A 27,027-nucleotide genomic window follows, 5' to 3' on the forward strand; every position below is an offset into this window, starting at 1 on the left:
GAGAGGCCCCGCCCGCTGCCCAGCAGTAGGAGACCGGCAGAGAGTGCTTCCCCGCCCCCGCAGACCCAGCGAGACCCGGTGAGTGAGGGACAGGGTTCTCTCTTTACTTAGAGTGGCCCCGGTTGGGAGAAGGCCGCTCCAACGTGCACCGCATTCCTTTGTGAAGGAGCCGAGTGAGGCTCTTCTGGGCATTCTGCTGTTGCCCCTACTCTGAGTCCCCCGTGAGGGACTCCATCCAAGCCCCCACCAGTGCGGAGGAGCCCCGAGGCTCCTGGGGGCCATTCGTTCTTTGAGCCCAGAGAGGCTCGAGGGCCAGTGCAGCGTGTATAGCCACGAGGCTCCCAGCCCCAGGCAGTTGTATGTAGAGCCCAGAGAGGCTCTGAGGGGCATTTCATTGTTTTAGAGCGCAGAAGCTCTATGGTGCCAGCATATTGATTTTGCGAGCCCAGAGAAGGCTCACAGCGCCCACCTTTGTTCTAGAGCCCCAGAGAGGCTCTTGGGCGCCATCCTGTGTTCTAGAGCCCACGAGGCTCCACCGGTGCCCAGCCTTATTTACAACTGTCCAGCACTTAGTGGACGGTTGCTACGTTTAGGCTTGTGTTCTGTGCTGCCTGCGCAGCCTTCCCTGACATTGAGACTCAGGGCATTCCAGCCCTTTCGAGGCCAGTTGGCCTGGGGGACAGTTCTAGTGTTGTGCTACGTGCACCCTGCGCATTTTATGATTTACTGCTTATTCGATGCCTGCGCAAATGTTCTACTTGCACCTCTGAATGTGTTTTACTACCTCATGTGCCATGTTCTTTATGTTTTATCCCCTTTGCTAAAAGTGACCTGCTTAGAGGATTGTCTATGTTATTACCTTTGCTAAAAGTGACCTGCTTAGGTAATTGTTTATGTTTTTATTCCCCATTGCTAAAAGTGACCTGCTTAGAGGAATGTTTGTTTTTACCTTTGCTAAAAGTGACCTGCTTAGGTAATTGTTTATGTTTTATCCCCTTTGCTAAAAGTGACCTGCTTAGAGGATTGTTTATGTTATTACCTTTGCTAAAAGTGACCTGCTTAGGTGATTCTTTATGTTTTTATTCCCCTTTGCTAAAAGTGACCTGCTTAGAGGAATGTTGATGTTTTATTGCCTTTGCTAAATGTGACTTGCTTAGGTGATTATTTTAGGTTTCCTTCCCTTTGCTAAATGTGACTTGCTTAGGTGATGGTTTTCCTTCCATAGGTCCTGATGATAAGGTCCTAGTTCCCTGCATGATTTTCCTACAGTGTTTTAGGGTTGCGTAGGAGGTATTTACCCTTTACCAGGAAGTCCTGGTTGTGTGCTACATGTAACTATTTTGTGTGCTACATTCATTATATGTTTATGTGCTAAGTGTTATACCTACAAGTATTATTTCTAAAAAGTGCATACCCCTGACAGTGGTCCAGGTGGCCCTGTCCTGTACATAATCCCTTGTAAATCTTGCCCGTGCCTGTTGGCACATTGTAAAGTGTGTGTCTTATCTAATGTGTTTTTATTATAATACAAAGGCTATTTTTATATAACCTTGTGTGGAGTTTCCTTTGTGGTGGGTCTAGGGTGTTGTCGCTGGGGTGCGCGCGCAAACGCTTTACACATCGCCTCCGAGATTAGCCTTGCTGCTCGCGTCACGTTACCTAGAGGGTGAGCAGGGGTTATCTTGGTGTGTAACTCCCTTGCCCTGACTTAGAAATTGTGATCCCTGACTGACCTTGGCGTGAGCGTTGGCCGGCCGGGGGTCCAGTTTCTAACACTATTGCATCACTGAGATAATTTGCTACAAAGTAATTCCTCTTGCAGTATCTCCTTGGGTTGCTTGTTTCCTGTTCAGTGAGGACCTGCCCAGTCATTTGGGGTTGGATTTTTCAAATAGAGGCAGGGTCAAGACTGATTTGCATATGACTTGGTACAAACTGAGTTGGCTTGCTGGGTAAAAGTGATGGGTTGGCATGCTACCCCAAGATATTGCCAGTGGTTAGAGAAATTGCAAGCATGTCTCCCATCACCTTTTGTGTGTTTGATATGATGCCCTACGTGGCCATGGGTATGTCCAGACATGAATCTAGTGTTGAATGTGCCACTGGAACCATTCAATACTTAACTAAAGATCCCCAACAGGGCAAAAACTGTTTTGGGTTGTTTGCGGTTTTGGGTTGTTTGCGGTTTTGGGCTGCTTGCGGTTTTGGGCTGCTTGAAGACCTAGGGGCTGATTCTGATCTCGTTAGGAAACTCTTCCGACTGAAATGGTTTCGGAATAGTTTCCACATGAATCGGGTTCTGTGAATCTGACCGACCGATTACAATGCTTCCGTACATCATTCGGTCGGATTTGCATTGACTTCAATAGGAGCCCGTGTTCCGAACGAGAACACAGGCTCCCATTGCAAAAAGGGGTTGTTTGGGGAAACCATGCACCCTGTGATCGGCACCCAATAGTGCCTGCCACACTGTGCATGGTTTAACAGGAGGGTCCCACTGGTACCCCCAAGGGCCCCAACCGGATACCTCAGGGTGAAGGGGTGCCTGCTACAGGCCATCAAAGTCAGATTCTGACAGCCATTTCATGTTGGGCAAACAGAACCGGAACGGCTCTCTGAATTGGTCATTGTAATCGCTCATCTGTAAACCGTGTCCATTGAGATGTACGAATCAGCTCTGAACGACTCAGCCTGTTCAAATGCCATTCGTAACCGAATAGGACAGCCCAACTGTTTCCTTGCATCCTAATTGGTCATCCAGAAAGATGTCTGATATGTTCGAAAACATAGGATCCAAATCAGATTTGCCGAATCCAAATCTTGTTCGGAGCCTTTCCGGACGGAATTGTAATCGACCCTTTAGTCTGGAAGTTCAGGTTGGACTGTTCCTACCAGAGCAGGCTCTAGACCAATTTGCATATGACTGGGTCCAAACTGAGGTGGATTGGTGGACAAAAGAAGGATGGGTTGGAATCCTGCTCCGAGAGAATGCAAGGGTTTCAGAGAAACTGCAAGCAGCTTTTCTGCCATCTTTTGTGCATTTGATTTGATGCCCTAAGTGGCTTAGGGTGTGCCCTGTGCTTAATGTGCCACTAGAACCAAGTTACACTTGACGTCAAGCCTCAACCAGTGCAAAACCGATATTGGGTTGCTTGTGTTCCAGTTTAGTGATGATGTAGGCTGGCAGTTTGGGCTGTGCAGTTCCTAATGGAGCAGGGTCAAGGACGCTTTGCATATGCCTGGGTCCAAACTGATGTAACTTAGTGGGCAAAGGATTGATGAGTTGGAATGCTATCCCAAAAGATTGCCAATCTTTGGACAAATTGCTAACATTCCTTCCATTACCCTTGGTTTGTTTGATGTGACTCACTGTCACAACACACAGATGCTGGGAGTTTGTTTTTAAAGCAAATATGCTGTCAACAGCAACTCTGCTAACAGTGAAATACTACGGCCATATCACAAACAAGGCTCACATTCAATTAATGGAACTGTGTGTCTAATTTGAATTAAATTGGGCCGTCTTTTTGTGCATGTTATATCTAGGTAAATGTACAAGCTAATGATGGAGTTGCAGACAGCACACCTCTATACAATGGAGATACTTTGGAGTCCATTTATGAATATATTGTAGAGGGTTTGCATCACAAATGTGACACAAAGTGGTGCAAAATTTTGTTTTGAAATTTACTTTACAAAGGGTGAAAATGTTCCTAAAAACAATGCAAAGCAGTGAGTTTTTAGTATGTCTACCCCATAGTGTTTCTGAGTTGTGCTACATGCAACTCTGAATTGTGCTACATGACAATCATTTAGCAACTCTGACAGCTACAAAGAGTTCTTTAAGGGTCAGTGGACTCAGACATTTTGACTGCACAGCATACGTAGAAGCTCCGGAAAACACGGATCCCATGGAAGTTGTTTATCACCTTTAGAGATGTAGGATGTACGACCTAGCAGAAAGGATTAATTAATTATGATTGTTTTGACTATACATTTCGCATCTAACACTTTAGCAATAAATACACAAAATACCTACGATTCACAGAATAAACACAGGTATTGCTGGACAACCCAAGAAGGAATCCTGATGGTTGTGCTGGCGGACATTTATATGGAAACATTTTTCAAAGCCCTTGTGGACAGTGAAATGGAACTTACAAGGTATAAGGCCTTTTAGGCAGTGAGGAGGCATGCTCAATGTATTATTCTTTAAGGTGGCCCTTCAATCATGTCATTACTAAAAATCTACAATTGCAAAGTGTGGCTCCCCAATTATGATGCTTGAGGAGGAGGAGGAGGAGTTTAATCTGACAAGACTTGGGGGAACGGGGGAGGGGGGGAAATGATTGAAGAATGCATTTGCACACCTGATAGCATTTGTTTGAATGTGGTTTGGACTATGTTTTTTTTAAAACTTAAACCATGTAAATTATTTAGTGTTTTACCTCGGAGAGAATATGATTTTCATGCTGTCCCGAGTGCGAAAGTAAAGATACTACTCGACCCTCAATCACTAGCAGGCCGCAGTTGTAAATTTACCTTTGCATCTGAGCGCCACATATGGCCGAAGTCAATAAATTAACAATAAATAAAACATCAACAAATTTAAATTAAAAAAATGCACTAGTGAACTCACAATTTTGAGAAAGCATTTGGACCCTCTGACCAGTTCATAATGTTCTTTTCAGTCAGTTCAAAGTCAGTCTTGTACTGATTCGTAAGTGAAACTTGCAATTCATTTTCTACTAGACAGCCGATGGCAACGATGTTGCAATAAGGCCAGTTGTCAATGCAAAATTGCTCTATCCTAGCCAAAGTCGCATAGAACCGATTTGAAGAGTTTGTGTGCATAAGGATTGATTAATTATGTATCCATCTAAATGACAGAAGGGGTTATATATATAATGAATCCTCCTAATCTCAGAAAGAGACTTTCCTCTTAGCACCCAAAACAGCATCACAAGCGTATTGAAAAGAAGAATTTTTCAACCAGTTCCTACTAAAGCATCTAAAATGGGATGGTTGAATATAAGAAAGGTGTCCTCACTCTGTCAATCTGCTGTTTAGGGTTCCAGTCTTAGCTGTGTCAAACCAGGACATTTCCTGATGGAGGATGGCATAGAAGAATTTTCGCCGGATCCTGGCTGTCTGTCGTGTTGCAGCAAGGAAAAATGTCCAGACTTGAAAGAAACTCACAAGGAATACAGTAAATCCAATTGCAGCAAAATACCAAGCATACCTGTTGGAAGAAAAAAAAGAAGAGTTAAACTACATTTTCTAATCTTTGGGCCTCATTTATAGTATTCTGCCAAAGGGCTGGGCAGCAAGGCACCTTGCTGCGCTACCCTACGACAAAGTGAAAGGGCAGGATGCGCCGTATATGAGCAATACAGTGCATTCCTGTCCTTTCTACCTGAGCTGGTGCGTTTCAGTAGCCTAGCGAAAACGTAGGCACCTTTGTTCCAACGCCTTTTGACTTTGCTGACTACCACCTTGTTGAAAATCCCTTGGAAAATTCTCCCCACAGTTTGCTTAACCAAATTTATGACATCTCCTTTATTATTCCAGCTCATTCTTGTTGTAAATTATTTTACAGAGTATGTATTCGTTTTCTGATGCTTTTTCATTTTAGCGTTTCTTAATAATTGACTTAATATCTTCACTTCACAATTTTAGCATTCAATTATTTAAATTTTAGGTCTGGCTACAGACAACTTAAACTTCTTGCGAGAGCTTACATCATCAAGATGCATTTTGGGTGAGCCTGTACTACAGCAATTGGGATCTGTAACTAACAGTCACAAGATATGGTATTTTGCCACTCTACATAATCTGACTATTCCATTGAAAGAGTAAATATATCAACCTGACCTGACAAAGGAGTCCTCCTCCAGACACTGGCATAATCTCTGCACATCAGTTCACCATGCATCTATAAGGACAATGTGTGCGTACTATGTGATACGAAGAAAGGAGACATGCCATGGCCCCAGCACACAGAAGGTGATGGGAGGTGTTAGACCCGGGATCCCAGGTAGGCTTAGGTAGGTACCTTAGGCCAAATAGGGACCCGCATTTCCACGTCAGGGAAAGGAAGCCCACCTTCTGAGATAGCCCCTGCTCACCACCCTGGTAGCTTGGCACGAGCAGCCAGGCTTATCTTCCAGGCAAATGTGTAACATATTTGCAACCACGCTCACAGGAACCCAATGATGACACCACAAATAAACTCCACACGAGTTTTATCAAACAGAGTATACATTTTTTATAAAAAAATATATACGATAAGACCACATGATATAAATCCAACATATGAGTAGGTGTACTATTTCTCCTGGCCAGTTGTTGGGCCAGCCAGCCCTTGTCAGTTCTGGCGATATTAATGAGGGCTTCTAAACATTCTACTGTAATCCTAATACCATGTTATGCAGTTCGTAATGCTAGAATCAGACACTTTTGCAATGAAACAAAAGTGCAATGCGTAATGCAACAATCAGGCACTTTGCAAGTAAAAATAATGCAATGCATAACGCAGCAACCAGGCACTTTGCAATGTAAGAATATTGCAAGGCGTAACACAGTAATCAGGTACTTTGCAATATAAGAATAATGCAATACGTAACTCAGCAGTCAGGCACTTTGCAAAGTAAGAATGATGCAATGCGTAATACAACCACCAGGTACGTCATTATGCAGAAATAAGGCAATGTGTAATACACTAATGAGGTAGTTTGTTATGCAGGAATAATGCAATGCGTAATACACTAATTAGGTATTTTGTTATGCAGAAACAATGCAATGCGTCATACGACAATCAGGTAGTTCGTTATGCAGAAATAATGTCGTGCGTCATCCATTAATCAGGTAGTTCGTTATGCAGGAATAATGCAATGCGTAATACGACAATCCGGTATTTTGTTATGAAGAAATAAGGTAATGCGTAATACACTCCGGCACTGGTCACAGTGCCTCATGCGGTCTCTACGCCATTCCTTCTGATTTGCAGTCAGCCTTTGATAACAGTTGCCCCCAACACGGGTATGGTGAATCAAAAAGTGCAGCTCCGCACTCTGGACCCGGTGCTATAACTCCCTTGGCAATATAGGCCGCAATACGAGCCGGGGCAGAGGTTCTCACTGCTGGAACAAGAGAGAGGCCAAGAGCGTCTCCCTCCGAGCCCGCCTCCCGCCCCAGGAGTCGACACACGTTACCTTGGGGTTGCGAATCCACTCTCCTCTCCTCGTCCAGCGACTTGGGCCTCCGATGCAATCTTTGTGAATTTGCAACGGCAGGCTCGGGCCGGCGGCTCAGCTCCTCTGGGGCTGTCGGTCCTGGCCGCTACTGCTATGAAGATCTCAGGCTGCCACAGGGCACATGAACATCGCGTTGCTGAGACTTCCTTAAGCTTCAGGTGCAAAATCACCGGGCACTCCACACGAAGGTCTCAGGCTGCAAGAAGATCATGTGCACAGCGCTGCTGAGAATCACTTTAACTCCGGGTGCACGTTAGCAAGGCAATCCTCACGAAGGTCTCACTCTGCACAAAGCACACACACAGCGTCGATGAGACTCATTTGGACTCCGGGTATGCGATAACAAGGTAATCCTCACAAAGGTCTCATGCTGCACAAAGCACATGCACACAGCGTCAATGAGACTCACTTGGATTCCAGGTGTGCACAATGAAAAGGCAATCCTCATGAAGGTCTTGCGCTGCACAAAACACACACACACAGCATTGATGAGACTCACTTGGATTTGGGTGCACACAATATCTGGACAATCCTCACAAAGGGTTCAGGCTTCAAAAAACACACGCACACAGCGTTGCTGATCCTTGCTTGGACTCCAGGCGTCCATGATCACAGGGCACACCTTACAAGGGTTTCAGGCTGCAACAAGCACACACACACACACACATCAGTGCTGAGACTCTCCTGGAAACCTTTGTGTTCCTGAGTGTCCACAACAGGGAGCCAGCTCACCTCGGGCCCTTGGCAGGGCCGGACTGGTAATTCCGGGCACTGGGCAATCCCCTGGGAGGATGGATGGGGTGGGGGCAGTTTTTTTTGACAGAGGGCCGGTTTTGGGGCCGGTTTTGACTCAGAGGAATCTGACTGTCTGTCCAGGTGACATCCGCTGTGGAGCAGAGGTCAGAAAAACTGCTACTCAGTGTCTCCTCTCTGGTGTGGAGAATAAGTACAAACTGCAGTGGTGCTGGTGCTTGAATTTAATAATCAGTGCAGGTTTTCGAACACCGGACTGCGGTTGCGCGCAGTGAGCAGATGTCTTGTCCCAGTGGGGGCCGCCGTGTCTGCGCCTCACTCTCTAGTTCACCGTTAGGGTGGGGCATGCGCATTGGGGACTCGAGCAATTTAAAGTGGGTGTGACTGCCTGGTGAGGCTGAGGCATCCATGATCCAAGAGCTGTCCGACTCCAACTGAGAAAGAGAGAGGCATCGTGACTGTTGCCAGGGCCATAAGTTAATTATTTATAGCCTCCCTGTCTGCCGCCCACAGAGGTGAGTTTGTTCAGCCTGCAATAAATGGAATCATCATGGGCATTGGGTACTCGGCGGGTGGGCCGGCCCGGTATTAAAACAAAGCAAAAGCCAGGTATAGGCCAGCCTCAGTTCTAATCTGCGCAGTGGATATTTGTGAGCAGTGCGGAGCGAGGTCAGGCGGCTTGAGTTGCTCCTGACATCATCGCGGGGCGGCTGCAGGCAATAAATCAAAAATGTTAATCATGATGATTAAAATGTTTGATTTGGTGCACGCAGCGCAACGGCTGTGACGCCTGTCACTACTGCCTGCTGTCGTCTCTACCCCTGCTTTGCAACTGTAGCTGCAAAGCCTGCAATGGAATATAAGCTGTATGCACTTCTGTGTGCACAGCACAGCAAATTTATGACCGTCCTTCTTGGGCGTGGGGGCGATTAGACGGTTGCGTGTGTTCATGCCGGTTGAATCCTAGGAGTGGCTGCAGGATGTCCTGGCAAGGATGAGTTTTGAGCTGGGAAGACACTTGTTTATTCCTCTTTACGATCGACTGATCCATCCCGTATTTTCTTGCAGGATTGCTATATAAGCCAGAATCCTGAGCCTCTGTATATTTAGGGCGACCTAAGTCTGCAGGAATATGACATAGTGTGGTTTTCACGGCGTGCCGTGTTGTAACTTGTAAGTTAGACTGTACTTAGCATAATCTAGGGAATTAAAATTTCCTCATTACGGGCTATATATCACACCAAAATCCCAGGAGTGCGACCATCCAGGACAGCAGCGCAGCACCAGGAAACAGACTCCATAGGCAAGACTTAGTGCTCAAAGATGTTTAACACAGCATCAGTTGTCCAAATGACGCGTTTCGGCCGCCAGACATGCGACCTTAATCACACCGTCGAGACCGTGACAATCATCATGATTAACATTTTTGATTTGGTGCGTGCAGCACAACAGCCGTGATGCCTGTCACTACTGCCTTCTTTTGTCTCAGCCCCTGCTTCACAACTGTAGCTGCAATGGAACATAAGCTGTGTGAACAATTGCACATCTGTGTGCACAGCAAATGTATGACCGACCTTCTTGGGCGTGGGGGTGATTAAACGGTCGGGTGAGTTCATGCCGTTTGAATTCTAGGATCTCCCTCACTACTTGTGTCTATTTTTGGTGCTCTTTGTAAGAAAGTCTTTGGGTACATATGACTGGGTGGGTAACCTGATGCTCTTTAAGGTCATTATCTACTATTTACTGTGCTTTAAAAGTTGATACAATTGAATATGTAATGAAAAATGTGCTGCAAAATTCACCATTTTGGTCTGTTTTTTTCCAAAATTTTCTTGGGGGGAGAACCCCCCAAATTTCCTTAGTGGTGGTCAGCCTCGCTCGCTCGCTACGCACCGCACGGGGGCTGGTCTGGCAAAATTTGCCAGGGTTGCTTTCAGTTCCCAGTCCAGGCCGAGATAAGTTACTTCAGCACACAGCACAGCAAAGTCCTTTCAAGCAGGGGGACACAGCTCACAGCAAAGTCCCTTACGCCTTTCCTTGGTTAAAACAGCAAACTGCAGGCCAGCCCCAAAACATACAGCAAGGGTCAGTCCTTTTCTTCAGTCACTTCAGTGGTTTCTTCCTTGTCAAAGGTTCCTCTTGACCACAAAGTAGCTCCAGTCTTGTTCAATCTTGATCGAGCCATTCTCCAAGGTTCAGGGGCTTCAGCTCTCATAGCTATACCCCTCAATGGTTTAGAACTTGTTGTGTTCAGGGGGCACTGACCCCTGTTAAAACCAGTTCTGGGTGCCTCCCTGCCAGTGACACCTTCTTCCTTTGATTAGTGGGGGCCTGTATTCTCAATCACACAGCAGGAGATGGGACACTTGTTTTATAGCAGCAACCCAGGCCTCTTCACCTCTAGGGGCTACTCCTCCCCCACACTGCAGATGCAGGTCAGCCTGTTGCTGTCTCACCTCCTCCCCTTGGTCAAGATATTCCCCAGATCCTTTCGCTTTCAAACACAGACAGTCAATCCACAACCAGGCAGAGACACACAGAAATGTTAGAGCACCAAAACCCAGCCACTTCTAAAAGAGTGGCTTATAAACACACAATGCAAAAACCACCTTCATAAAAAGATGTGTTATTACATTGTGAGTTCAGGCATACTAAACTTCACCTTTCCATCTTAAGCCTTTGGGAAGATATTCTGGAAAACATATTACACAGCCTTCCCATTCTATTCTATGGGCAAGAGGGCCTTTCAACAGTGAAAATCGAAATATAGATTATTTCACTGTCAGGACATGGTACACACCTTAGTACATGTCCTACCTTTCATATGCATTGCACCCTGCCCAAGGGGTACCCTGGACCTACCATAGAGGTGTCTGATGTGCAGAGAAAGGGAAGGGTAAAGTCTGGCAAGTGGGTGAACTTGTCAGAACAACATGGCAGTTTAACAAACTGCGCGTAGGCACTGCATTGGCAGGCCTGAGTTCCCTTTTTAAGGCTACTTGTGTGGTTGGCACAATTAGTCCTGCAGGCTCTCTAGTAGCATTTACATTACCAGCCCTGGCACACATAGTGCACTTTACTAGGGACTTTACTAGTAAGGCAAACATACCAATCATGGACAACCAATTACCATTACACTTTATACAGGGAGCACTTGCACTTTGACACTGTTTAGCAGTGGCAAAGTGTCCAAAGCATCGAAGTTAAAAAAATATTGTTTGTCTTAAACTTTGAGGTGCTGCATAATATTGGTGAATTAATGACAAAGTGGAACCTTTTTAGGTCATATAAAAAGCAATATAGGTCAGGTAAGAGATCTTTAGTGTTAGGAAAACAGATGAAAACTCAGCTCTTAGCAAGAGGAGCTGTTTTTCGGTTCCTGCCGACAGGGAGCAGAGTGTGCTTACACATTGGCGGGACCTGTCAAAGTTTCAGCCAAGCAAAAGAAAACTGCAATCGCTTGAGGGTTGTCACCCTGGGGGTGTTACTGTCCCCAGGGCCATTAATGCCCCCTTTCCTTCATTGTGCCCATGGCCTGCCCCTGGGAGGTTGGGGGACCCAGGGCTAAATGTGGACCAGAAGAGTGGTGGTGCAGTTTCCCTCCACCTTTTTAAAAGTCTGGTGTCCGGGGCAATCTCAAAACCAGGAGGGGGTCCATGCAGCCCCCCCACCTGTTAGCATGCCAAGTCAGGGGGGTAGTGATCCCTGGGGCATTTAAAGGCCTATGAAGAGGGGCTGCATGCCCCCCTCCTCCAAATTTTAGTGACAAAGACCCAGGGAGGTGGCATTCCCTGGGGCACAAACTGGCCTTAGGGAGAGGGCCACATGCCCCCTCCCTCTTTTTAGGTCAGGCCTAGGCAGTGCATGTGCTGTCTCTTCAAGATATGCTGTATTCACTCTGTGGGCTTACAGACCACCAATTGCCTTTTTCATCCCTTTGATTGTCTTTCAAATTTTTTTTCTTACTAGTGGTTAATCCTTCCTCTTTCTCCCTCCTTTTTGTGTTTGGTTACCTCCCACAGAGCACTGCTCACTTACCGTTAACATTATACGTCTGTTTTTATGTATTCATTTGAGGGACTTTTCTTTTCTTTGATTCCTGGTTGTGTTACTGTTTGCTTGTCTTTGGTGGTTCAGTTTCAGCTCCATCACTTACTCTTTCCATCCCCTTCAAATAACAATATTTGCACCTCTCTTGTCTTTTTCTGGAACTCTTTTGTCTCTTTCTGAACCTCTCTTGCCTCGTTCTGCACTTCTCTTGCCTGGCTCTACAACTCTCTTGCCTTCGTCTACAGTTCTCGTGCCTTCTTCTGTACCCCTCTTGCCTCTTTCTGCACCTCTCGTGCCTCTTTCTGCACCTCTCTTGCCTCTTTCTGCACCTCCCTTGCTTCTTCCTGTACCTCTCTTGCTTCTATCGGCACCCCTGTTGCCTTATTCTGCACTTATCTTCCCTCTTTCGGCACCTCTGTCTCTTCCCGCTCCTATCTTGTCTCTTTGTGCATCTATCTTCTCTTTTGTGCACCTCTATTGCCTCATTTTGCACTTCTGTTGCCTCTTTGCACTTCTGGTGCTTGTTTATTAACCCTGGGGCTAGTTCACGTAGTAGCGCTACTTGTAGCTACGCAAAGTGTACTTCACACTACTCGAGCTATGCGAACTGCGTAGTGCAGTGTGCAAAATGCTGTTCGCACTGATTGAACAGTGCCGGATGCTTGTCCGCACTGTGTAATCAGTGCAAACAGCATCTTGCACAGTGCAAGCGGTTATTTTCTGCTGCTTGAGTAGATTTCTACTCGAGCAGCAGCATTCTCAATGCAGACTGGTAGTTTCTCATCACGAGCGGTCGCAAGCATACGCGACCACTCGCAATGAGAAACCTGACCTCCCCGCATTGAAAATCTTGCCGGGAGGTTTATCTTCCACGCTCGTGATCGGCAACTTGATGTTGCTGATCGTGAATGAGGAAAAAGTCTTGCCGGGATGTCAATTCGCTCGCTCGCAGTTACCAACTTGACGCTGAGAACAACGAGCAAGCAAAAAAATGACCGCTACGCGTGTTTGCACTGTACTACATGCAATTCGCTTAGTGCGAAGTAGCGCAAACTTTGCTAACTACGAAAGCGTAGCATAGTGCTTCGCCCAGGGTTATTGTTTATGCACTTCTCTTGCCTCTTTCTGTATCCCTCTTGCCTGTTGCTGCACCACACTTGCCTGTTTCTGTACCTCTCTTGCCTCTTTCTGTACCTGTAATGCCTCTTTCTGCACCTTCCTTGCTTCTTTCTGTATCCCTGTTGTCTCTTTCTGCACTCGTCTTCCCTCTTTCTGCATCTCTCATCTTTGTGCATCTCTCTTGGATATTTCTGTATTTCTTTTCCCTCTTTCTGCACCTCTGTTGCCTGTTTCTGCTTTTCTGTTGCTTCTTTCTGAACTTCTCTTGCCTCTGTATTTCTGTTCCTTGTTTCTGTACTTCTCTTGCCTCTTCCTGCACCTCTATTGTTTCTCTTTGTACCTATTTTGCTTCTTTCTGCACCTCTCTTGCCTCTTTCCGCACCTTTCTTGCCTCTTTCTTTGCCTCCTGTGCGTCTATTGGCATCCCTTTGCCTCTTTCTGCACCTATTGTGTCTCTTTCTGCATCTCTTGCCTCTTTGCCTCTTTCTGCATCTCTGTTGCTTCATTCTGCACCCTTCTTGCCTCTTCCTGCACCCCTCTTGCCTCTTTCTGCACCCCTCTTGCCTCTTTCTGTGCCTCTCTCTCTCCTTTCTGCACCTCTCTCACCCCTTTCTGCTCCTCTCTTGCCCCTTTCTGCACCTCAGGGAGTCACTGGAACAGTTCGTCCATGGATTACCTCTTTCCTGGATGATCGGTCTCAAAAGGTCCAATTAGGAGAATGCACATCCAGGCAGGGCGTCCTGCAAGGGGAGTTCCGCAGGGCTTTGTGTTATCTCGCCTGCTATTCAGTATCTACCTTGAGCCGCTGGAAGAAGCTTTGGCAAAATTGGATTGTCAGGTGTTTAACTACGCCGATGAAACCCAGTTATTTGTGCCAGTTGATAATTCGCCCCAGGCACAGCTCAATGTTCAGAATATTCTCTGGTTCACTAGAAACTGGATGACCTCAAATTCACTTAAGGTAAACCCTGATAAGACAGAGGTGCTTGCTCTTATACAGGGGCCTCGCCTTGGTCCAGTCTATTCTGGAACAACTCTAACACTGGTGCCAGCCGTGAAGAGCTTGGGTATTAAACTGGACACTAAGTTAACCCTAAACAGTCAGGTGTCTGCCATAGTGGGAAGCTGCATCGACCTAATGCGGCAACTCCGGTATCTCGGGACCCTGTTGTCATTTTCCACCATGCGTACCGTCATGGCGGCACTAATCTTGTCACGCCTGGACTACAGCAACACAGTTTACAAAGGGCTTCCTGATAAACTTCTAGGGAAACTTCAGGTGATTCTAAATGATGTAGCAAGGCTGACCCCCCCGCCCCCCCGGAGATTTCCTAAAAGCTCTTGACAACATTGTTGTTCCTCTAACATTGCAATTCTCCAAGTTTCTTCTTCTTGGAGATTTTAATATTCATATCGACTGTTAAGAGGGGAGGGACACCAAGGAGCTTTATGACTCTTTGAACATCGCTCAACTCACTCAATGGATTAATGCCCCTACACATCAGTGAGGGCATACATTAGATGTGATCTGCTCTAATTTTCCCATTTGCACTTCTGAACCCCTCCAAGTAACCTGGTCCGATCACTTCTAGATCAATTTCTCTTGGACCTCTCAAGTGCCTTATGCCTTGAGCAAACAGGTCCAGGGGAAGCCCATTCACAAAACTGATCCTTCAGCCTTCTGCTCAATGCTAACAGATTCCCATCTGCCCCCTTCTACCAGGTTGGGTGAGCGATGAAAAATTTTGAGAGTTGGATTTCAAAGGCAGCGGAACAGCTAGCTCCGTCTGGTGCTGTAAAGCGAGCTAGAATCTCTCAATCAAAACCCTGGTTTTCAAAGGAGCTTAAAGAGCAAAAAAAATATTGAAATAAATTAGAATGGATCTGGAGAGTGGCCTACTGCCCCTTTGCGAAGATTACACTGAGAAAGGCCCAGAAAGGCTACTATGCCTCTATTAACATGGGCAAAAGCCAACACTATGCAGAACACATAGCAGAGTCTCGCAATAACGCCAAGGACATTTTCTCCATTGTGCAAAGTTTTGTGACCCCAAGGGAAGTGGAGATTTCATTACCTTCTTCAGTCATCTGGTGCGAGAAACTTTCTAGTTTCTTTATCGATAAAATCCAGAGAATACAAGCCAGTTTTGACCATTATCAGGATCCATCTATCCTGCCGAAAATGGCCAGCTCTAGTCATGATGTTTCTAATAAACCCTTCTCTCTGTCCGAGTTTTCTGCTGTTGCTCACCAAGACTCGCTGACCATTCTGAAATCTTTGAAGTCTGGCTTGCCCACAGACCCATACCAAACCTGCCTGTTGGCGGCTGTAGAAGAAGCTGTTAATCCGGAAGTTAATTCATTTATTAGCTTATCCCTTAAATCTGCCACAGTTCAGTTCGAATGGAAGCAGGCCACACTCCTCCCTCTGCTTAAAAAACCTTCTCTTGACCCGGCTAACCCCACCAATTACCGCCCTATTGCCCTCCTTCCTGCTGTTGCCAAGGTATGTGAAAAGGCAGTCTTTAGGCAGCTGGCCAAATTTGTTGAGCTTTCAGGATCATTACATCCCGCTCAGTCAGGGTTCAGAGCTACTTATAGCATGGAAACCGCGCTTGTGGAAATAGAAGAAGCCATCAGAGAATGCTTGGACAAGGGCGGGAGAGCGGCTCTGATTTTATTGGACCTCTCTGCTGCCTTTGACATGGTGCCTCACCCACTGCTATTAGCGTGACTTGCTAACATTGGTGTCATTGGCCTGCATGGGACTGGATTAAGTCATTTGTGGCTGACAGATCACAGCAAGTGTGGCTACCTCCTTTTTCATCAAACCCACAAAAGGTGACCACCGGAGTTCCTCAGAGCTCTACCATGAGTCCTCTCCTTTTTAATGTGTTTGTCACCCCTTTGGTCTATCTGGCAGAGGAGCTGGGAGCAAAAATCATCGCATATCCAGACGACACCCAGCTCCTGTTCTCTTGGAAGGACTCAGATACTTCCCAATGAAAGCTAAAAACTGTCTGTCAGCCGTCTTCAAATGGCTCGCAGCCACCCAGTTAAAGTGCAATGAAGACAAGTCCGAAATCCTCTTATTCAGATCTTTTCCCCCACATTTCAGGGAAGCACTTTGGCCGCCAGAATATCCTCTCCCCAGCACCTCAGGACAGGCAGTGAAGAACCTGGGTGTCTGGTTCGAGGAAAACACCAGGTTCTCCACACAAGTTAAAAAATTAGACGGCCAATGCTTTGACACATTGAAGTCTCGAGAAGTTTCTTCCTTTATTATCCAGGCCTGCTAGGGAGATGGTCATGCGCGCCTTGATTCTTAGACGCCTTGACTATGCAAATGCACTTTATATAGGCCTACCAGGATACCAGCTTAAGAAACTCCAGGTCATCCAAAACACTGCGGCTCGTGCCCTGATAGGTATCCCTGGCTGGTCCAGCATTAAACACAATCTGCGGGATTTGCACTGATTACCAGTGGCCCAAAGAGTGAAATGTAAGGCCCTCACGATGGCCCATTCAGCTCTCTATGGCCGAGGGCCCCTTTATTTAGGGAAGAGGTTTATTTTCTACACTCCATGAAGACAACTGCGTTCTGCCTCACAGGCTTAGCCTTGATCCCTCACTTTCGGCGAACAAGGATTGGAGGGAGGGAGCTATCCTTTGAAGCAGCTGAAGCATGGATTCTCTCCCCCTAGAACTACGCATTATCAACGACCCTTCCATGTTTAAGAAAAGACTAAAAACTCTGCTATTTGCCTAATAACAATTATCCCCCAGTTCCATTCGGTTTCTTTCTAACTGTTTTTTTCGCGCTGGGACACTCATGAGCAGCTGTGCGCCTTATAAATGTTTCTAACATAACATAACATTTTTAAATTGCCAAGAAGAGCACATGTCACCTCCCTGCTACAGCAGCTACACTGGTTCCCCATCAAGTAGAGGGTCTGGTTCAAGGGTCTGTGCATTGCACATAAAACACAGTATGGAGTGGCACCCAACTACATCAAAGACCGTTTGAAGCCATATGGGCCCGGACATTGCCTCCAGTCATCTGAGTCTTACTTGCTGTCCTGCCCACGCTTTAATAGAGCTACCTGGGGGGGGCAGGCTTTCTCAGTGGTGATTTCCCAGATCTGGAACAAGCTACCAGATAGTTTAAGTAGGGAAGCCACCCTACTCCTGTTTAGAAGGAAACTCAAGACCATTTTGTTCAGTGAGGCATTTGGATAATTCCATCCTATCGTGTGCTGAGCATAGCTGGAACATAGGATCCCTGACTTCTTGATCTAAGTTGCTAGCGCTTAGGAACCTTTGGTGATTTGGCGCTCTATAAATATAATCTAACATAATATAACCTCTCTCGCCCCTTTCTGCACCTCTCTCGCCCCTTTCTGCACCTCTCTTGCCTCATCTACACCTCACCTGCCTCTTTCTGCACCTCACCTGCCTTTTTTTGTACCTCTCTTGTTACTTTCTGCAACTCTCATCTCTTATGACTTTTCATTTGCTTCTTTCAGCACTACCCTTGCCCCTTTCAGCACTACTTTTGCCTCTTTCTGAACCCCTCTTGTCTCTTTCTGCACCCCTCTTGCCTCTTTCTGCACCCCTCTTGCCTCTTTCTGCACCCCTCTTGCCTCTTTCTGCACCCTTCTTGCCCCTTTCTGCACCTCTCTCACCCATCCCATAAGTATTGAAACATCTCACCATCCTGTGTGCTCACCACTGTGCATATAGCCCATTTTGGAACATGTAAAACTAAAACAATAATTTACATTGTTCTTCAAATGAATGGGGAATCCAGCCTTCCCATAATCTTAATGACAGCTGACACTGACTTTCAGAATTAAAACTTCTCTGAATGTGAAGTTGAGCACAAGTCGACACTGCAGGCAGAGCATCCATCACTACAGCAAGGGTTGTCAGCATCCAACAAAAACATGGGGTCTCTGCTCACTAGTGCAATGGCTATGAGCATCCAAAAAAACACAGTTTCTCTGCTCGCTAGTGCAAGTAATGTTAGTATCCAAACAAAAGCACTGCAGCGGCTGTACACATTTAACAAAAGCACATGTTTATCAAATCAGTAGTATAGAGGATGTGAGCATATAGCAAATGCACGGTCTCTCTACTTACTAGTACAGGGCCAGTGAGCATGTAAAAGACATTCATTCTCTCTACTCACTACTGTAAAGGCTGTGAGAATCTAACAAAAAAAAGAATGTGTCTATGAATTTACAAGTGTAGGGACTGTGAGTCTAACAAATCCACGGTCTTTCTACTCACTGGTGCAGGGCCAGTGAGCATACAAAAGATGAAAAGTCTCTCTCTACTCATTAGGGTAGTGGTTATGAGTATTTAACAGAAGCTTGTGTCTCTCATTTTACTGAAAAAACAAAGCTTACAGGGATTTTGTAGCTAGGAAATACCATAAAAAAACTGAAGAAACTCACTGAAAATAACAAAGTTTGCAGACGCGTAATAGTTAGGTTCAGAATTTAAACACACAAAGCCACAGGAATTCAGCAGTTATAGATAGAGTTATCTCATGTAACTATAACTCATGCGCTACCTCAACAGAAGCTCAATCTGGGCTTGAATCAATGTAGAAGAAGATGCGGGGTGCAGCTAAAGCGATGCGTTGGTGTTAAACCACTCAGTGGGAGAGATGTCAATATTCTCCCTGCAATGGCACTGATCTTTACCTCAACGGGCGGGAGCTCCAGGAATAACACTTTGGATAATCTCTGAAACACAGAATGATTCCTCTGTAAGAATACTAGGCAGGAATTCAACCTAGTGTCCAGTTAGGTGTCTAGCACGCTGTCCTCCTAAAATTCAATATAAAGTTTGTCCTTGTCATAGGATGCATCATACCGTTCTCCAGTTTCATCCTATTCATGTTGCCTATAAACCTGGAAATCCAGGTTGCTTTGGGAGAAGCTATAGGATCAGTTCCTCAGTAAGACCATGGCTGGGTGTTGAGGCACCTTGATATCCCTGCACCTTCTCTGGTTGAGAGTGACCAGAAGAGGGAGAATCCTGCTTCGACTTTGTTGGAACTGGCTATTTCTGGTAGGCTAAGGCTGACGCCAAAGCCAGGCAGAAACCACCATTCTAGTCAGGGCAAGGGAGTCACTCGCCAAGATAACCCCTGCTCACCCCCTTGGTAGCTTGGCACGAGCAGTAAGGCTAAACTCGGAGGCAATGTGTAAAGCATTTGCGTCAGCACACAACAGCAACAACATCCTAGGCACACCACAAAAGGAACTCCACACAAGGTTATATAAAAATAACTTCTGTATTGTCAAAATCACATCAGATAGAAATCACACATGTACATTGTGCCAACTGGCACAGGCAATATTCACAAGGGATTATTTACAAGACAGGGCCACATGGGCCACTGTCAGAATCAACACTTTTAGAAATAGAAATACTGTCAGAAATTAGAATAAAATGATTTAAAATCAGTGTAGCACAAACTAGCAAGAATAGCACACAACCAGTAACTACTGGTAACAGGTAAGTACCACCTATGCAACCCTAACCACCTTAGGAGAATGTCACGCAGGGAACCCGGACCTCACTAGGTCCACCTGTACTGGAAAGAACAACCACCTAAGAATAAAATCCATTTAGGGGTATCAGCAAGAACACATTACACATGATGCATCACAACATTCAGAGGTGTAGGGAAAAAGGTAAACACATGATGTATAAAAACACATTCAGCGGTGTAATAATGAGGCACATGATGTATCAAAAACACATTCAGAGGTGCGGGGAAGGAAAAACACATGATGCATAAACCAACACATTCAAAGGTGTAAAATCAAGGAAGACACATGATGCATAAAAACATTCAGAGGTGCCAGATCATAACTCAATAGCGCAAAAACACATGATGCCTAAAAACATTCAGAGGTGTAAGATCAAGGTGCGTAATCATATTAAATGCATTACATTTCCTAGCACCACATCACATTGCGCAAAACTCACATAAGCCACCACTTGTGGCAGTCCCTAGGCAAACTGGCCTTGTTGGGGCTAGGATGCCCTGTGTCCCAATAGTCAGGGTCCTAAACGTGGCAGCAGCCCACAAATTGCTGGGCAGCTGAGGACAGTGATGGGCCAACGCTGGAGCCTCGCAGGCTCTGGCCAAATCCACTGTGTGGGTGGGGAGCCTCTCTGGGCTCTGAATAAACAATGCCCTCAAAGCTTCACTGGGCTCTAAATAACAATGTGCCCCCTAGAGCCTCCGTGGCTCTAAACACAAAAATGGCCCGTCGTGGGAGCCTTGCAGGTCTCACAACAAACAATGCCCTTGAGCCTCTCTGGGCTCCAACAAATATCTCGCAGGCAGGAGGGGGCGGGCACCGGCAATGTGCCCCGACGCCCCCTCTAACTAAAATGGCCCCCCGGAGCCTTCTCGTAGGCTCTACTGAACAAGATGCCAACACTGCCCCTGAGCCTCTCCGGGCTCGAAATGGCCAAATGCCCCTTTCACTGGAGAACCAGAGCAGCACTCACCGGGACTCCTGGGGCGGATGCTTCTCCTCGCGTTGCGTCTCCCGGCGGCCAGGACATCCTCCCTCGGTGCGATGCTGGCGGGGCTCTCTATGACACCGGAGCCCTGCCGGCGCCTGCAGCCATGACTCTTCCTCTCTTGGGGCTCCCTCCACACACGGGAGCCCCGTCACCGGCCACACCTCCACTTCTTTTCCCGGGGCTCCCTCAGCACACGGGAGCCCCGCAACAGCCCACACTTCTCTTCCTCCGGCCGGCGGCGGCAGCGGGGCAGGACTTTCGGCAAGGCCGCACCGCAATTGGCCGGCCGGACAACCACTTCCGGGTCGTCGCGGGCAGCGCGGCGGCCCGTTTCAGGCACTCGTAGGCTGGGGCTGAATTAACCGAGGAGTGGGCTCCCTCGAGTTAAAATATAAAAATAGCGGCCTAGTCACTGGCAGGGTGGGCACCTGCCAGGGGACAAAATAATATCACAACCATAAGCAGTGTGGGCACCTGCAAAGCAAATAAAGCGCTCCCAGCGCTAAATGGCAAGATAAAGCGCTCCCAGGCGCTAAGGGGGGGGGGGCAGAGTCCATCAAGCCCCCAAGGCAAGGACTCTCATAGCAAAGGGGTCCCAGCAGGCCTGGCAGGATAAAGATGGAGCAACACAGCTCCCAGTAAGGAAGATCCATCAGCCTCTAAGTCCATCAGGTATCCAGGGCAAAGCAAAGTCCCCCTATCAGTCCAGGCAAGGCAGAGGGATCCCTCAGAAGTCCTCCAGGCATCCAGGGGCTGGGCAGAGCCCGCCCCTGGCGGGTTCAAGTCAGAAACAAGAACATTTTGGAAGGGGACACAGCCCCTTTTTATACAGAGAATTCCTTTGTCTAGCAGGGTGCAGGCAGTGTGAGAACCAGCTAGAACTGGTTATAGGGAATTCCTTTCACTGGCCAGGCTAGGGACATCAGAGGCACCCCAGGGGGTGGAGCCAGCATTGTGTGGGGAAAACCCAGCCTCACTCAGGACCCTCAAACCAGACGGTCAATCCACAAGCAGGGCCAGGCTCACTCCCCCCCTCACATCAACATGCTAAACACTCCATTCACCACCGGGGCAGACCCTCCCAGACTCTTGGAGCCAGGCTCACCAGCCAGCCTCAGCCAATCACACGCCAGATACAAATTACACAATTATGCCAACTTCTAAAAGTGGCACTTCTACACTAGACACAATCATGCCGCGTATACCATTGCACAGCATTCAATCTCACGAGTTCGCACATACCAAACTCGACCCTGCACTCCCCACATACCAGGAACTACCATGGGCATACATATTCCCCATTCATTCCTATGGGAGGGCAGGTCATTCACCACACATACACAGAGAGCTCACGCACTTTACACTGTACCACAGTGAAAAAGTGCGCAGAGGCCTAAAATCACCATAACCAGGTCACAAAAACAGGCTAGGAAAAAGCAAAAAGTTTAGGGGTGAACCTGCCAAAAAGGGCCAGGTCCAACAGACTTCTTGCGTTTTGTTTTACACTTGGATTTATCTGTCTACTTGAAATTAGATAACATTCTTTTTCCACAACGGCACTGAGAACGGAAATAGGTCTGCGTCCTTGACTTCAATTGGGAACAGCAATAACATGCCTTTTGATGGTGTTTGGCAGTGTAGAGCATGGCTTCATTCTTTTGGATCATCGTGGGTTTAACCCAGGTGCTTCCCCGGCAAAGCTTGTAGTCATATGAGCACCGTAGGCACCAGAGACATACAGGGTGAGCTTCTGTCTCAGCCATCTGCTTTTGACAGTCCTCACAAGGTTCAAAGCCTGTAGTCTTCAGGGAGCACATGTTTCCTGGAACACCATTTGAGAAAAAACTTTGAAGAAAATTTGTCAAAAAACAAATACTTTTTTGCTAACAAGTTGCAGATCCTAGTCCAAATGCATGGAAAGAAAGAATCTAACAGCAGCATGCAGGATCGGTGCATATATGTGGCTCTGGCATCACTTCCAGGGTAGGACAGAGTCAATGTATAGCCACACAACACCACATACTGGCACGCTGGATCAATGCTGAGAAACTTTTCCGAATCTAGTCTGGGGTCTGGGGTGTTCATAAGGTGAGCAATCACAAGGTAATGTGCCTAAGGTATATATCAGAATCTGTTTTTCGGTCTACCGCTTTTCCATAATAAAAAAAGAATAATTTGTCCACTGCAAAATCAATTTTTTGCAAGATATAAATAAGTGGGCCATTGGCTTCCATAGGGAAGGGTTATGCATTTCATGTTCCTATGCAACTTCCTGCTCCCAGTCTGAAGGAAGAATGGATAGCAGGATCATGTAAAAGAACAGTAACACATTTAGGGGCCTAATATGATGTTGGTCATAAAGCCTCCAACTTCAGGTTGGATGCATTAAAACCGACATTGTCGGTTTCAACTGTGGCCGGCTGATTTTGATTCAGCCAGTCTTAATTGAAACTGCCAGATCATTCCGGCTGGCTTCCTACAGGCTCAAGGAGCTCATTGGCCAGTCGGAACAGGCCCGTAATCCAAATGGACGGCTGGCTCTATGCCGTTCGGAATACTATGCCGTTCGGAACACGATGCACGGTTTCCAGGAGGGTTTCCATGCCGGCCTTTCCGACATGAAAACCCTGTTAGGAAGCGTGTTTGGGGGCACCTAGTAGGGCCCCTTTTCCTTTATGGCCTCCAGTTGGTGGCCAAGGCGAGCCTATGGTGCCCTCTGTTAATCCCTGCACCCCATGGCAGGCACCTTGAGGTAACAGCCAAGGGGGTGCAGTGATTAACCTCACCTCACATTTCCCTATGGGAGCATGTGCTACAGCCAGTTTACGGCTGTGACATTGCTTCAATATGGAAATGTCCATAGGTGCCCACAGCATGGGCCAGATGTAGGAAGGCCATTACCGGTCAGTAACGGACGAAATTAACGAATTTCGGCCGTTACAGACCGGTAATAGGCTTTCGTGGTGTAGGGGCAGAAATTAAGGATTCGGTAATTTACCGAATCAGTAATTTAAGGAATCAGTAAGTTACTGATTTCTTAAATACCGATTCGGTAAATTACCGAATTCCTAATGTAGGGAGCACTTAAATGAGTGCTTATCCCATGTTAGGATTCGTTATTTACCACCAACTACAAGTTGGTGGTAAATAATGAAAACACCCCAAAAAGCATGGTAATGCAAATTGCTTCAGTGCCATGTTGCAGACATACATGCCCTTAGGGCATGTATGTATGCAACATGTGCACCCATACACAATTGAGGGGTGCAACAGGGTGTCAAAGTGACACCCTGCCACCCTTCAATGTTTTCCCCCTTTTACCGAATCGGTATTCCGAATCATACAGATTCGGTAATTTTTACAGAATATTTATCTACATCCCATTTACCTATTCTTAAATTCCGAATCGGTCCAATTCGGTATTTATGAATAGGTAAATTGAGATTACCTACATCTGGCCCTATGTGAGGTCGCATCATAATGAGGCAGTCAGGACGGCCAACCAGAGGTAGGTCTGTCTGTAATAGGCCCCTTATTGTTTTTACAAATCCCAAAATGCAAACTAATGTGACAAAGCCAGAGATGACAGAAAGCAAGAAACTTCACATATGACTACTTGGAGGCCATCAAGTGTGCAATGTCAGATCTCTGCATTAAGTTGTGAAATTATAGCGGTTTCATTGAAGTGCTTCCAAGTAATAATACTCACATAAAATAATCCAGTTTTTGTATTATTTGCGTCATTCATGATATTTTCTTGGCAAAATGCACAAATTCTACTAGCCTTTGATCTTTCTGCAACCTTCAGAGTAGTTTGACCGCCACGAAGCCTGCAAAAACTGTGCTGGGGACTTACCTTTGAAGCGGACCAGCAATCAGCCGTCAGAGTGCCCTGCCTGCCTCCCGCCGCTCGCTTGTCAAGTGTAGCCGCCGAGTGGAGAGCGGGGCAGGAAACTGCATTACCCATCGGCCCATGCGGGCTGCGACGGCTGAAACCGCGCCAAAAGGCGCTTAAAATCAGCGTCAGCCCCATACGAGGGGGGGGATTTTTCTGCAACCTTCAGAGTAGTTTGACCACCACGAAGCCTGCAAAAACTGTGCTGGGGACTTACCTTTGAAGCGGACCAGCAATCAGCCGTCAGAGTGCCCTGCCTGCCTCCCGCCGCTCGCTTGTCAAGTGTAGCCGCCGAGTGGAGAGCGGGGCAGGAAACTACATTACCCATCGGCCCATGCGGGCTGCGACGGCTGAAACCGCGCCAGGAGGCGCTTAAAATTAGCGTCAGCCCCATCTCGCGGGACGCCGGGCGAAGCCCGGGCAAAGGGCGGGCCCTCTACGGCCCTCCGAGGCAAGAGGAGGCTGGGCTGGGCCACTTCCCTTACTCCCCTCCTGCACCGTTGAAGGTACTTATATAACTTCACAAATATCTGGTGCCCCGAGTCCCCCCTATTGATATTGAGTGGTTTATCTCCAGTGTAATTGAAGAATAGAAAATTATCAAGCGTCAACTATAAACTTTTTAGACCTGAGCAGCATGAGGAAGGTAACTAAAACCACCAGGATGCCCACCCTAAGATCCAATACCAAACAGAAGGTGGACACCCCTCAACCAGTTCCCACACTCATAGCGATAGACATAATGTTGAAACAGACCATAGGGGCAGTATCTACCGCAATAGCGAATACAGAAAGGAGGATGTCTTTACCACCGATGATAATCTCTCAAGACCCACAAGATGTAGTAGACGATCCTTTAGTAGTCACTATAGATGCGACAGACGATTTAGACTTAAGTCTTGGTGTTACCTCCTCTTTCGCTGAGCTCCCGTGTGCTCAGGCCCCCATTGAGACAACAGGGGATATAGAAAATACTCAGCCCAATTTAAGCACCACGTGGGGTAGAGAGAAGGCGAACTCAAGCAATACAGAGTCAAAAAGAGCTAGTGAAGCTAAGGGCAAAATAACACACTAAACCATAACCTAGTGGCTCCAATTACCAATTCTACATCAGCAATACCTTGCTGGGTGGCAAATATGGTAGCCGATCTCAAGGCCGACCTTGAAGATACGATCATTGCCCACATCAAACCGCTTATGTAAAAAATCGACAGACTAACATCCCTAATAAATAACAAAGGGATGGAGGAGGAGCCAAGATGGCGATCGGAACAGTCGCATGAACGCTTGGCTCCGGGGGCTCTTCCTCCCCGCACGTCTATCCTGATGATAATCCTAAGCGAGGCTTGTCGATCTAAGTTGTTGAAGAGAAGCGATCACTTACCAGCTATTTCTGGGGCTCCACCGTGCAGTAGATCCGAAGAACTGTCCCCGTCTGCTTGCCGGCCTTCTGGGCGCTGACGCCGAGGCCTCGATTGCAGAGGCCGCCCGGCAGTGTTCGTAGTGTTGGCGGCCCTGGTTTGGATGAGAAGCCGGTCAGTGGGAGCCTGAGAGTCACGAGCCGGAAGAGTTGGTGCCAACCCACTCCCAATAGTGGGTTGCCCCGTGACCCCGAGATATCGCCGAGCCGGAGAGAGGCCGTCTCGCCCGGTTCCCCCTGGGTGAGACGCCCGGCCATGTTAATAATCCCGTCCGGGAACCGGCAGCTGGCTCCCGGCGAGCTGCGGGGAGCGCACCTGGCCTTTCGTTGACTCTCCTTTCTGCGCCAAGCGCCGACTGTTGAAGTCCAGCCGGGAGACATGTTGATTCTGGTGGTCGGACTGGACTCGGAGGTGGAGAGGAAGTGACGGAGAACGAAATGGCTGCACTGGCGGATGGCGTCTTGGAATGCACCCCTCCCGGGGACGGAAAAACCGCTGAACTGGAGACCCCCGGAATTCGGCTACATGGGGAAACGCTTCCGCGTAGCCACATACTGGCTGCACTGATAACCCTGCGGACTGCTCTGCTCCGGAGATCCCGGGACTTAGAGGACAGAATCGCCGCCATTGCTGACCCGCCATTTTGTGGCGTAGTGGTTTGCCTCCGAGTCGGTGCCGATGAGTCTCCTTCTGCCGCGGTGCCATGTTCCCCGGCTGAGTCTACAGTCTTGGGGGCGAGAATGGAAGTGGTTCCTGAGCTAGTTGTCGTCACACCTGTTCCGCAGGTGGTTGTCTCATCGGGGCCTTTTTCTGAGCAGCAAGTGGAGAGGCTCCAACGATCCATGGCGTATGGGGCCCGGGCTGTGCTGCGATGCTTCCCGCATCCCGTGCTTTCCTTTCCGTGCTTGGCGGACCTGTTTTTGGACTTGGAACTGTTGGTGGTCTGTGTATTGTTGCATTCTGGCCTCCGCCATGC

At 47.4% G+C, this 27,027-nt stretch overlaps 1 protein-coding gene across 3 annotated transcripts in view; it reads right to left on the reverse strand.

The window, feature by feature from the left end:
• Positions 1–27,027, reverse strand: part of LOC144784709 (ATP-dependent translocase ABCB1-like) — a 916,046-nt gene that overhangs the window by 650,212 nt on the left and 238,807 nt on the right. For all 3 annotated transcript variants that reach the window (XM_078663661.1, XM_078663660.1, XM_078663662.1), the window contains one exon: positions 5,051–5,242. In XM_078663661.1, coding sequence (XP_078519787.1) covers positions 5,051–5,242 — 192 coding nt within the window. The remainder of the gene's footprint in view (positions 1–5,050; positions 5,243–27,027) is intronic.

This window comes from Lissotriton helveticus, chromosome 10 (assembly GCF_964261635.1).
Source record: "Lissotriton helveticus chromosome 10, aLisHel1.1, whole genome shotgun sequence".
Taxonomy (NCBI): Eukaryota; Metazoa; Chordata; class Amphibia; order Caudata; family Salamandridae; genus Lissotriton; species Lissotriton helveticus.